The 13,997-nt window shown below is 38.7% G+C and overlaps 1 protein-coding gene across 1 annotated transcript in view; it reads left to right on the top strand.

The window, feature by feature from the left end:
• The window catches only part of LOC102040554 (extracellular matrix protein 2), a 33,449-nt gene that overhangs the window by 16,393 nt on the left and 3,059 nt on the right, over positions 1 to 13,997 (top strand). Inside the window, exons 8-11 of the mRNA XM_031058216.1 lie at positions 7,619 to 7,871; positions 9,266 to 9,378; positions 11,686 to 11,899; positions 12,277 to 12,387. Coding sequence (XP_030914076.1) covers positions 7,619 to 7,871; positions 9,266 to 9,378; positions 11,686 to 11,899; positions 12,277 to 12,387 — 691 coding nt within the window. The remainder of the gene's footprint in view (positions 1 to 7,618; positions 7,872 to 9,265; positions 9,379 to 11,685; positions 11,900 to 12,276; positions 12,388 to 13,997) is intronic.

Raw genomic sequence — 13,997 nt, 5'->3', positions numbered from 1 at the left:
ATTGGTGGAAACAAAAATCGCTGAAAAGTTCTGAGCAAATAGTCTGACCTTATATAATCTGTTATTTAAACACATAATCTTTCTTTGGAAAACATACCAACATTTGCTTGCAAAGAAAATCCCCCAGACTACTATTTTAAGTATCTCTCTTCATTAAGCCCCCAACAACATGCATTAAAAACCTGAGACATTGAAAATGTGCTGCAAATGTTTAAATGAACAGGCTCATAAAGTGGATTGAGAACCACTGGTTAAGTTTTAAGTACTGCTGTCAAGAGTAACATCTGAAGTTGAGAATGGAGTAGTCAAGAGACCTGAGAAGGTGATTTTTGGGCATTTTATCCTAGATTGCAATTATATCCACACCAAAATACCTGATCCATGTCTTGAGATGTTAAACAGTTGCATTACAAGAACAGCATGTGAGCTATAATAATTTCTGCCCTACTAATACTATATACTGGACAAAATTGATGGATAATCCACTTTAAGGTAAGATTGTTATTTTTTTTCCAGATACTACCACTTTGTGTGTCACCTTCATTATGTAATTGGCTAGGACAAACTTATACACAGAGGAATGTGTTCCTACCACAAGAAGCAACTAAAAAGAGAAAATAATAATAAAACCCCTGAGTATTCATCCAAAATTGAGATGTTACTAAACCTCAAAAATAGTTTGCTGCAAAACCAGGGTGAGCTGAAACTGCTGATTCAGTACTTTGCTACTGAATGAAGTGAAAAAAGAAACCAGTACATTTATATCACAACCCTCAGGCCCTGCTCTCTTCTATTGAACAGCCAAGAAAATGTTGGAGGGTTTTTAAAAACAGCAATTTAATACTAATTTCCTCAAGTAAACTTATCCAAACCAAACTATTGAAAACACAGGGGAGTGTTTGCTTAGGAAGCTTTGGTTTCTACAAGCAGGCAAGAGAATGCAGATATATGCAATTTGAGATTTCAAAAAAGCTTAAGATCATCCTTCAGATTTTTCTGTGGGAACGTGATTGCTTTTGAAATTGTAATTTTATTCCTTGGGAAAAGTGATAGGGAGACACTTTATCATGATCCATCTGTGCTACTGAAACTGGAACACATCAAAAGCAGTGCTGCTGCAGGTAACACAAGTCTTGTCTTGGTTGATATCACAGCACTAAAGTTTTAAGTTTTGGCATAGAATCTTTTTTTTCTTTAAGAAAGTAACAGCAGACAAAATAGCTATTATGCAACATACAGGCATTTTGCAAACAGCACATTACATGTATAATAAAAAAAAATCCCAAGTAAAATTTCCAGGCTTTTTTTTTTTTTCCAAAGCAAGACCAGACTTTTAACATAGAAAGCAGCTAATTAAAGAAACAGATGAAGTCAGATGTGCACAGAACTGGGTATAATGTACTGGAAATTTAAAGACACAAAGTGCTTCCCTGACTATGAAACTTGCTTTAGGTAAACTCCATTAATTAAACATTTTTGAAGTTTACATAAACAGAGGCCTATGAAAGATAAACAAAGAATAACCCAATTTCTAAATATTGTGATGTGCTTGTCAGCACAAACTTTGTAACAGGGCACATTCTCAAAGACTTGATTTTAAACCCTCAACTTCAATCACAGAATACTGCAAATATTGTCTCGGTGTTCATTACTAGATATGCTTTATTTCCCACACACAGGAGACAGAATTAGATATATTGATAAAAATCTGATCTACAGTTTACATTCTTGAACCCTTGTCCCCAGCCAGATTGCTGCCTCCTCAGAGCAGAGCTAAAATTTATACACAGCTATACAATAAAGTCCTAATTTTCTAACTTTAGAAAGGTTTGGCAGCCTGCAGGTCACTGCAGGCTACTGGTTTACACTGCCACTGGCTGAAGTTTTATAGCTTTATTCAAGTCACACTTTAAAAAGAATAATGGCTACTGAAAACATAAATAAGTGGGATTCCACAGCAGGAATGACCTGAAATGGACCTCACTGTACTTCCAATGGCCTGATGTCAACTATTATTAAACTACAGGTTTTACAAAGTCTTCCACTAGACGTCTAGAGTTAAGCCAGAAGTTTTGGCTCTAATACAGGCAGTGATGAAAAACATATGAGTGGTAACAAGTCGCCTCAATATCATTCCTCAGTACTAAGATGGGCTAATCTGAAGCAGCACTTTACTCTGGTATCACCCACGGTGCCAGAAGGATCAAGAAGCTTGGAAGTGGACTTTTTCTTTCTATATGCTTTGCATTTCACAGAACTCACTCTAGCTTCCTTTTTCCCTATTTTTGGTAATATGAAATAACTGGACATAAGGACCTTAGGTGGATTATCCCAGTGCTTCTGGAAGAACTTCCAAACCTGCAAGGTATGTCCAGTTTGAATACCTATTCTATATAAACAGCAGCAAAGAGTTAAGGTTGTCAGTCACTATGAGCAGATTAGTAATATCAGATAATTTAGAATTAGAAATACCACTTTTTAAATGGAACATTTGAAAATTTACTTGCAGCTGAAATATTTCTGTATTTACTACATGTGCGCTGAAAAATAAATAGAGCTATAGTGAATTATTTAACTTTCAAAGACTTGTCAGAAAAATGTTACAGTTGACCATAACACTTTTTCTCAGTTATAACCATCTATGAAAATCTACTCTACAATAACAGCAACTCTTACAGTAACCACTCAGTGTTAACCTTCTGTAATTTGGTATTCAAGTTGGTGGGGGTTTTTAAGTACATATCAGCAAAGTAATTAAAAACAACCCAGGAAAGAATGAACTGTAGATGAACTACAACCTAAAAATCCTCATAGATCATTCAGTAACAAGAGTCAAGCAGCTCTCCATAAAAAGTAAATACTCTGTAAACACAACTTATTTTGTAAACATCCTCTTAATTATTACTGGTCAACTTCAATATTGGACTATTTCTGTCAACAGACATTTCTACAGTAATCTTACTAACAAAAAACCTTCCTCCTGTTTTTCTTCAGCACTTAAAGTAAATCAATGGAGTAGATAAAGAGTTAAACATAAACTCCTTTTATTTCTGGATTGGGACAGTGACTAATAGAACCAGAACTATTTTTAAATATAGATTTCAAAACAGTTATGGTCTTGCCTTTCTTTGGACAAAATCTGTGCACAGAGCAATGATTTGTGTTATTAACGAACACAGGGACTTTTCTTTGCCTCTGCAAAGACCACCACTGGGTCATTTAAACATTTCCTTTTCAGAAATAATGCCATGGGAAATTTATCTCTGTACCTCGATAACAGGAGTGATTTCTAAATATAATTTAGAGTCTTTTTAAGATTTAAAAACTTCATGTATTAACTCCTTTAGTATCATAACTGATAAGACAGCAAAGTCCACATTGCTGGACTGGTTTGCAGCTGCCAAGCAATCCAGAGTTATTTGTTGTTGGGTCTCTTTATGCCCTCTTCCCACGCTAACAACACAACTTCTGTTCTCACTGAAAGGGATTTTCTTCCCATAACTCATGTTCAGAATTTTCACGTCACAGAAATATGGGAATTTTCCACATAAAATCTTAAGGCTTTTAATCACCTTAAATTACACTGTGACATCACCTGTATTTAATGATTTATAAATTATAACTAATAGCATAAAAAGTGCCTGTGTTCCATGTGTAGTTTGGCAATAGATGACAACATTAGTGAGGATAAGTGTGTCCCAAACAACCAGTGCAGTGATTTTTGGACAGTTACACACCTCAGGAAAGCACCTTAGAGCATCTCTCCATGTGAAGTGCACTCTCCACTTTCAGTCACCTCACCTTGGGGTAGCTCATGTTCCAGGGAGAAGGTGCTCAAAAGCTTTTTGTGCTCAAGGATAAGGAGGATTGACATAAAGAAGGTACAATGGAGCTTGAATTCACCACAGTCTTTGTCAAACTCATTCTCAATGTTCTGTCTGTTAAAAGAAGAATGGACAAAGCCAGGCTTTGTCCAAGTGACAACCAGCTGCTCAGGAATTATTTAACAGAGCACTGAGTCTGCCTAACAGCTTGAATATGTCAGGAATGGCTCCCCCATTGCTCCTCCTTCCTTCTCTTTCCATTTAATGTTCCAGCCCTGTCAACCAGGCTGTTCCACCCATTCTTTTCTGCTGGTTCTGATACTCCAAACTGACTCAGTTTCTTCACTTGAAAAGAACATGATGGAGTTTTTTGTTGTTCACATTAGTTTTGAGCTGGTGTGGTGAGTTCAACCAGCTCAGTGAACAGCCTGAAGGAAGAGCTGGTACCAGAGAGCTGGCAGGGAGCACCCGGGAGCACAGTCAGGCTCAAGTGGCTGCCACTTGGTCCCACTCAAGGGGACCACTAGCACAGTTGTACCTATACCCTCTGAAACAGTGTTTCATAAAATCTTCATGACAGTATTTTCAGAAAGATCACTAGGATCTCAGATTTTAGGCTTTCTTTTAATTCTCTTATTCTTGAAGTTTAAGCATGCAGAAAGTTTGTATAAGTTCTCTGAGAAGCACTGCAGAGTCAGAGCATTTTTACAGAGTCATATCAGCAACTATTTACTAGGAAACTCAAAACCTCAGGCGGGGAAGAACCATTCCCACACCTTCAAAAAACTCAGTTCTTTAGGATCCATTCCTTGGCATTTCTTTGGCCTCTGCAAACCTGGAGTCAAGCTTGATGATCATTCCTAACTACAAAGCCAACAACGATTTCTTAAAGGCAAGATGCGAAGATGAAGCAAGGACTTTTTTCTTTAAAATAAAAAAACCCCACAACTCAGGTTTCCTTACATAAAGGGACTTGTTTTCAAGAGACTTAACTCACAGAACAGAGATGTATCACCAGTGACACATTTCAACACTACTTTTCTAGAGCTTTGTGAGCAACACATGTTTTTCAAGAGTTCAAATTGGCCATTACTCCAATCGCTGCCTCAATCTTTCAATACTTTGAAAGCCTAATTTTTGGCTTTGTGGAAGGAAATATGCAATCCATTTGCTACAGATGCAAGTGTGGGAGCAGATTTTTAGATTGTTTCATAAGAGAACTTCCCAGCACCAGATCCAAAAGAACATTTTAGGAACATACATGCAAGTTTATCTTTTAGATCCCGTAAAACTACACAGCCAGTGCCTCTCAGAAATTGAAGTCAGCAGGGACTTGGAAAGTCCATGTCCCAATACATCATCACACTTGATATCCTGCATATGGAAATGGTGTCTCATCCCTGATAGACCACAGGGAATTTTGGCACTTGGGACCTAAACTGCCAGGGAAGAACAGAGAGCCTGAGAGCTCATGTGTGGCAGCCCAGCCATTAAATCACTTCTCCAAGATCAAGGAGAACTTGGAAGTTTGAGAGGCTTCCAACTCCTCATCTCCTAACTGACGGTATGACTAAAGTAGTGAAGATTTTGGCCTTTTTCTGAAGCTGAAATGGAAGACAGAAAAGGCCAAATATTGTAAAGGTGCAGAGCCAGAGATGATAACAATTCTCTCCAAAAAACCAAAGAGGTTCCACATCTTCTTCCCAGCACTGTTTATATTCAAAGAGTCTTTCAAGGACAGACATCGTAAGGGATTGCAAGAACAACCACAAAATTATTTCTAGGAGCACTGCGAGAGAACATTATTTTGAATACAAAGGAAAATATATGGGAAAAATACATGTGAAGGTCATCTTGTTACATCAGTAAAAGTACATGCACTACCTGAATGGGCATGCAACTGAAATACTATGGGAAATACTAAATTTAGCTAGATGTTGTTTACCTACAAGACACAAAGTACTTTGTGATTCTCATTTCAGGCATATATTTGGGGGAAAGAAGTCCCCCATTCTTTTGATGTTATCTGAATACTGTTAGCTTTCTTCTTTTTAAACTCCCTGAAACAGACACAGATACAGGAGCAGCAAGGTATGCAGGATATTTGTGTTTAATGCTGTTATGAGCCCCCTCCAATAAACATCAAAATGACTCTGCACAGAAAAAAGTGCTATAAACAAAACCTCATTTTGAATAAGCCAAGTCAAACCCTGGTACAAAGCAGAGCACTCCTTTTCCTGCAGTGGAGGACCAATGACAAAATGCCTGCATAAAGGCATTTTTCATCTCCAAACAGATCAGCAAGCATTTCATTAGGTGATCAAACAAGAATTGACACCCTTTTAGTATTTCCTTAAAGAGGCCTATAATAGTCTAAATAGAAACATTTTTATAAACAGGACATGCACAATAAAATTTCCTGCAGCCCCTCTTGGTTTGTGGAGCGCATTTTTCGCTTCCAAATGACTTCTGGAATTGGGATTTGAAGGGAAACAACATCAAGCTGAGGGCTGAATCTACAGCATTTTCTCAGAGTTTGTTGCATCTGTGGCAATTCTTACTATCTCCATTATGCTCTCCCCCTTGTTCTGTAAGAGCAAGGAAAAAAAATAAACCCAACAAACAGAAAAGTCCCAACCTAGGTTGAAAAATTCACACACAAAACTACCAGATAGCTTTTCTTCTGGATGTAAATTATGTCACTGATTTCCACTGACATGGATTTCTAACAGGCAAGTCATTCTCAGAGAAAAGAGCCCTCCTCAAACAGAAGTCAAAAGAGAATTGGGTTTGTTCAGTCTAGAAAAGAGAAGTTTTGGGGTGACTGAATTGTGGCCTTACAGTGCCTAAAGGAGCCAACAAGAAAGACAGAGGGAGACTTTTTACAAGAGCCTGGAGTGACAGGACAAAGGGAATGGCTTCACATTGGCAGGGAATAGGTTTAGACTGGATATTGGGAAGAAATCCTTCCCAGCGAGGGTGGGCGGGCCCTGGCACAGGTGCCCAGAGCAGCTGTGGCTGCCCCTGGATCCCTGGCAGTGCCCAAGGCCAGGCTGGACAGGGCTGGGGGCAGCCTGGGACAGTGCAAGGGGTCCCTGCCATGGCAGGGGGTGGAAGGAGATCATCTTTAAGGTCCCTTCCAAACCAAAGTGTTCTGGGATTCTACAGCTCTGTGAGATGCGTTTGCATGCAGAGGTGAACTTCTATCAAAGTAACAAACAAATGACTGGAACATGGGAAAAGCTCAGGACTGAAAACTTCAGATTAGACTAGAAAGAGTTTAATTAAAGAGTTTAGGAGTGGAATACTGAGTGTTTAGGAAGTATCCCACTGAGTGCATTTTATGCACAGCTAATCAAGTACTTCCCAATTTTATGAGCAATGCACATATGCCAAGGTAACCCACTAAAAATATTTTTTCATTGAGAATAAATAAAATAAATCATATTCCAAGTTCAGGTAAAGTTTACTACAAAAATTCCACTTCAAAGCTTGAAGCAAATGATGATATTATTCGTAAATAAAACTAAAATACTTTGATATTATATTAACGCCTAATGAATTTGAGTTAATATTATGTGTAATGTTATAGTATTAATTTATATTTAAAAGATTATTTTTATATCCTCCTTATACTAATTAAACCTCAATATTCACAATGGGTTCTTTTTCAGGACTAGATGGTGTGGCAGTGAGTGAAGTAAACAATTCAACAACTTCATTTGCTGTTCCCTATTCACTTATTCTGATGTTTGTTTGTTTGTTCACTTTCCAAGATTGGTTATCCTGATTAAGAAGATATGAAAGAATACACGCTCCTTCTCTTCTTGGCTTTGTGCTCTGCCAAATCTCTCACTGGTCCTTCATATTTTACACTGAAGAATATGATGCTCCAAGACATGGAAGACGATGATGATGATGACGATGACGACAATTCTCTATTTCCAACCACTGAACCCATTCTACCACTGATTCCTTTTGATCTGTTCCCAACATGCCCCTTTGGATGCCAGTGCTATGTGAGAGTTGTCCATTGCTCTGACCTAGGTAAGAATGAATTTGTGTGTCTGTTCTCCACTGGATCCTCCTTTGGAGGATTTGTCTTTTAAAGGATAAATTATTATGCGGGCACATAAATGGGATGCAAAGTATTCCCTCAGCTGAACTTCCACCAAAGTGAGTATCCCTGGTAACCATCTAGCCAAAGGCAAATGTGCTCCTGCCAGTGCTGCAGGTACATCCCAGTCCCTAAAAGTGAATTCATTATTAATTGTGCCAATTTCAATTAGTGCTCACTGAAGCTTTCCTATCATTCAAGGCAACCAAAGGACTGTGCTCCCAGCATAGCACAGTGACAATGACATTTGTTCTCATCACAGCTCTGCCACCTTCCTGAACTTCATCCTAGACTCCTCATGTCTTAGAAACAGTCTCCATACATAAATTGCTGGGGTTTTAAAAATGTGTTGTTATTATTAAGGAATCAGAAACTTTTGCTGACAGCGGCAAACTGTGGTTAATGTATCTGGTCTACAGATTTCAAACCACTTTACATGAGTTCACACAAAGAAAAATCCCACATTAATAGACTTCAGCTATAGATAACTGCAATCTATTAATTATAGAATAATTGTTAATAAATTGGACAGCATTTAGCATTTCATGCATAAGCATTTCCACTCAAAAGAGAATAACTGTCCCTGTTGAGTCTTTTCTGCTGATTCAGGATCTCAGATGGCCTGACCTGCAGTGGGTTTGTAACTGACCAGCAAACTGGGATGTGGGAATAATGCTACTGGTACTGATTTATGTTAATGACCTATGGTACTTTTAATGAGTTTTGTTAATGACTTCTGGTACTGATTTGTCTTAATGACTTCTGGTACTGGTACTGAAGTGCTGGCAGTGGAGACCCTCCTCTGCCCACACCAAGAACAGGTTTCTCAGCCCTGCCATGACCTGAATGAACCCTCAGCAGCTGTCCCAGTGCCGTGGACAGGGCAGAGCAGAGCAGAGGTCCAAAGGAGCACTAAACAGAGACCCCTGAATCCACAGCCCTGCTCCTCAACAGGGAACCACCGCCCCAGATTCCTGAGGGATCCTTTCTCCAGGGACTAAACCGTTGCCCTTGTAAGTCAACCCATGCTCTGAGGATTATTTCACAGATGCAGAGTCCACAGTGAGCAGTTCCCATTGAGCTTTCATGGTCAGGGGCAGAAGCAATTCCTCCCAAAACTGTGTTCACGTTTGTGGTACATTCTTACATCATTAGTTTTTCCCAGTATCAAAAATTCCCTTCTACCCTTTGCTTTATGGCTGTTCATATTTTCTTCCCCACCATATTAATTAACAATCTTATTGTGTTTTGATGTTTGGCAGTTAATTTCTTTGGACTTAAGTACAGCACATAATGTTTCTGTTTATGTCACATACTTATGTAGGTTTGACATCAATTCCTCGCAACATCCCACCAGATACTCGGATGATTGATCTTCAAAACAACAAAATCAAAGAGGTCAAGGAGAATGATCTCCAAGGACTCACATCACTTTATGTAAGCTTGCTATTTCCCATGTTTCCCAGTTAGTTAGCAATGTGAAATATTTAGATACTTCAAAAATATAAATGTTATTCCCTTCTCCAATAATACAGATAAAAAAGTCTAATGCCTGCATATTTGAGAGCTTCCACATAGTAAGAAGCAAATACCTTTGAGTTGTAGGAACTACTTTCCACGATACCCAGAAAATAGATCTAACCAAAAAGATTCTCAGGATTTTTCAGTTCTTAGCATGCACAGAAACATTCCCGACATCTTAAAGGCTGCAAGGCAAGTGCTCCTTTTTATCTGCTTAGATGGAAAATAGCAGAAAGAATTTAACCACAGTTTCTGAGGGTATTTTCAAAAGAACAGAACATACAGCTAACACATACAGCACTGAAACAAATGCTACAAATCCAGCTGACCTGAACAGAAAACAGAGAAACACTGAATTACTGGAAAAGTCAGGGGCTTTACTCCTAATTTGTTACCATGCTCAATTGTACATGTGGTGACAGGCTTTGAAACAAATATCCCTGGCAACTGATAAATCTAGATGTTTACAGTATGCAATAATCCCTTTTTATGATGAAAGGAAATGAGAGTCCCAGAGGGCTGGGAAGTAGATTAATTCTGGTTTAGAATATTTGTTTCTATTGGATGTCACCATAGATCCAGTATCCAGATCTAGTTCCACTAACAAATACAGACCATTAAAAAAATTTCTCTCTAAAACACAAATCTGTTCCATAACTGATAGCAAATTAATTGCATTCTATTCTCCCTTAGAAAGACACGAGACACAAACTAACATAAGGACCATCCCTAACACATTAGGAAGAAATTCTCCCCTGTGAGGGTGGGCAGGCCCTGGCACAGGGTGCCCAGAGCTGTAGCTGCCCCTGGATCCCTGGAAGTGTCCAAGGCCAGGCTGGATGGAGCTTGGAGCCACCTGGGATAGTGGAAGGTGTCCCTGCCATGGCACTGGATGGATTTAAGGTCCCTCCCAATCCAACATCATTCTGTGATTCCATAAAACAAATCCTTTCAGTTATATTTGGCTTCTGAGCAAGAGCTGAAAATTTACGAGATCTAAGTGTTTATGAATGAGCTTCTTAATTATTATGGCCTAGGACAGGACAGAAGAAACAGGAACAGTAGAAATTCAGAGTTGGCAATGCAGCATTTCCTATTGTCTTGTGTCTGGATGCAGAATGGTCTTAGCAGCAAGCAAAAGGTAACTGCACAAACTGTGGTTTATATTCTGTGTAAAAGATCTAAGAGTCTCTTATCTCCAATGACTGAGAAAGCCACTGGAATCCATCAGCAATCACATTAAAGACCAGAGTCACCACTTAATTATGTGATAGCTGAGCACACCAAGCTGCTTTGCTTTTTCTCCTCGGTTCATTTGTGGCAAAGCTGAACAACATTTTCACTGAGAGCAAAGTTTACTTTGTACAACTTGGCTCAGTCCTGGAGTCTGCTTAGCAAAGGCACAGATGGCAACTTGGATTAGGAAGGAGCATTTCCTGTTTATTTCCTTGAGCTAACCTCATTTTTTTCTGGGAAAAAAGAAATCTTGTTTGCTCTACTTTTTTCCCCCTGCACAATTCCTAAGGAGAGATGACTCCAAGAAATAAAAAAGGAACAGAAATGAATAGCTTAAGTATGGAAATGCAGAGATGTGATTTGACATGCAAAATCATTCCAGATAGTGTGTATTTTGCTGTCTGTAGTAAATTATTACAAGCTCTCTGATAACACATAGTAATGAGGAAGAAGCTGCCCCCAAAAGACTCATGTACTGTACAGAAGAGAGAGACTGAAGTTCACAGGAGCTGGAAAAGCCAAATAAAACATAAATTCATGTGTCATATAAAGATTCTAACATCTAAGAAACTCAGATTAAAAACTTCACTTTCACTTTGCAGCATTATGTTAAAATAAAAGATGAGATTCTGAGTTTTGAGAATCTGTCTGCATTAAGGAACAACAGCAATGAGGTATATAACCCCCATACAATCCCACTAAATATCTGAATACAAACATATTGTTTTGCCAGTTCTCATGATCCACTGGTACCTTGGCAGCTCTACCTTCAGGTTAATGCTCCAGCTTGCAGGTTCTTCTTTGTTTTTCATAATCAATTGAAATGCCCAAAGCATCTACAAAGTGCTGAAGTTTGGTAGGATGGAAAAATAAAATAGTTTAAATGCTTAATTGCTGAATTACATATTAAATCCATGACTTCAAAGTCATAGTCATAACAGTCCTGGATAAAGAAAGCTTTCTAATTGCTCTTTGCATCTCTCATAGGCACTGGCTTTGAACAACAATAAAATATACAAGATCCATCCCAAAGCCTTTCAACCAACAAAGAGGCTCCGACGACTGTATTTGTCCCACAACCAACTGACAGAGGTTCCAACAAATCTGCCCAGAACTCTGGCAGAGCTCAGAATTCATGCTAATAAGGTTAAGAAAATCCCCAAGGATGTATTTAAAGGAATGAAGTCTCTACATGTTTTAGGTAAGCCTGATTAAGGAGAACAGAAAATGTCTTTACCAAAGACGGAACATATTATACATCATTTCCATTCAAACATTTCCCCAAGGCACAGTTTCCTCTTAAAGAGATATCCATGCTGTGGGAATACCCTCCACAATTTAGTTTCTATGTGAAGTTGCTGCAAAGGTCAAGTTTTGGATAACCCTGCAAGCCAAGTAACACAGCCCAAATTCCCTGAGAGCTGTGACACTCCTCAGAACACACAATCAAAGCTAAACATTAATGAGTGCTTGGAATATCAGAAATCAGAAATAAATTTAAATCAGCTCTTCATAACTTAGTCTAACCTACACAAAATTCCTATGCCATAAATGCTTTTCTTTTTCCTTCTTGGGCAGAAATGAGTGCAAATCCTCTTAACAATGATGGAATAGAGCCAGGGGCTTTTGAAGGGGTGAATATCTACCACATACGAATTGCAGAGGCCAAGTTAACTTCAATTCCTAAAGGTAGGTCTGCTTTCCCTTTTCTAATTTACTTATACAAGCACACTCCTTAATAAAATGCTTTAGCATCTGAAAGATTATTAAATTCATAAATTGTTTGCTATTCTCATTACTACCAGACCACCTCCTACCTTTTCTTTTTGAACTTTATATCCAATTCCCCATCCCAGAAGAGTTCATGCACAAACAGCACAAACACAGTGCACACCCTCTGCCACCTCCTTCCTGTCAGCACATCCACTCCTCTCACAGAATGTCCAGACACTTGCCTCAGGAGAAGCAATACAAAGAAATTCCTAATTTGATGTCACTTCACATCTTTCGCATGTCAGCCTCTCAAAAATCCTCACAGAGAAAGGATAAACTCCCTGATGTTTGATCAGGGATATAAGGGATGCAAAATTCCTTTATGGATTTAAAATGTAACCCCAAAATGTCTAAATTTAATTTTTAATATTTCATGTCACGCTGCACCTCAAATACAATGTTCAATGTAGTTTTGGTAAGTAAAACTTAATTTTAACATTTAATTAAATTCACCACAACATAATACAAAATCAAATCACTTTTTCATACAAAAAAACTCCAACCTTGTAATTTGCAGGTAAAAATAAATTAAAACACTAATTTGACAAATCACTGACCTCCACACACAAATGTAGCATAAAGGAGTTCAGTACAACACTCCACCTGCTTTTTCTGCAGGTCAGTGTGGTACTGAACCAAACTCTCATGATTTTCAGCCACTCAAAACTACCAGCTAAGAGAACAAGGAAGGAAACAAAGCAAAACACTGGGTTCTATGCTCTAACTCCCAGGGAAACAATGTTGGCTCCTGTATTTATTTCTAATCATTCAGATAAAAACCTTGTTTCTTATTAATCTCTTCTTGTATGCATATATATATGTGTACGTATAGATATACAGGAGAGAAGAAGAAGAGAACACTAAAAAACCTCAACCATAATCAAAACCAACTCACCCCAACTGTTCACATAACTTTAAAATCTGAAAGCCTGTCTGCCTAACAGAAAAAAAACCCCATACCCCAAACTAAAACTATGTAGTATCAGCTCCTGTCACTTAGCACAAAGAAATGCCAACAAAAAATGATTCCAATTTTGCCTTTGTTATAGAGAAATCTCCTATAAAGACACACAGCATGAGATCCAAAATGTGGTGTCAGATACATAAACAAACCAAACCAAACATGATTTCTTGGTGAACTCCTTCACCACAAACACAAGCTGAGTTTGCAGACGCTTCTCTCTGCAAATGCTACAATGGCACAAAGGTTTAAAAAAACGTAGCTTATAAAAGGTACTAAAAATGTGCAGTGGACAGGTGGGTGGCCTTCCCTCTGGATATTGTCACTCAGGCACCCGGAACTGCGGGCTGGAACGCAAACTGGAGCAGAGCCCAAACAAATAAACTTTATTGCAAGGAGAATAAGGGCAGGCTGGGAGCAGCCCCATCCCTGCAGAGCCGGGAGCAGCGCTCGTGTATTGCAAATGGAATAAAGGAATAAAGGATAAAGGAATAAAGGATAAAGGCAGGCTGGGAGCAGCCCCATCCCCGCAGAGCCGGGAGCAGCGCTCGTGGATTGCCAATGG

Source organism: Geospiza fortis, unplaced genomic scaffold (assembly GCF_000277835.1).
Source record: "Geospiza fortis unplaced genomic scaffold, GeoFor_1.0 scaffold78, whole genome shotgun sequence".
In the NCBI taxonomy this organism is placed as follows: Eukaryota; Metazoa; Chordata; class Aves; order Passeriformes; family Thraupidae; genus Geospiza; species Geospiza fortis.
Note: the sequence above shows the minus strand (reverse complement) of the source record. Positions and strands in the feature narration are given on the sequence as shown.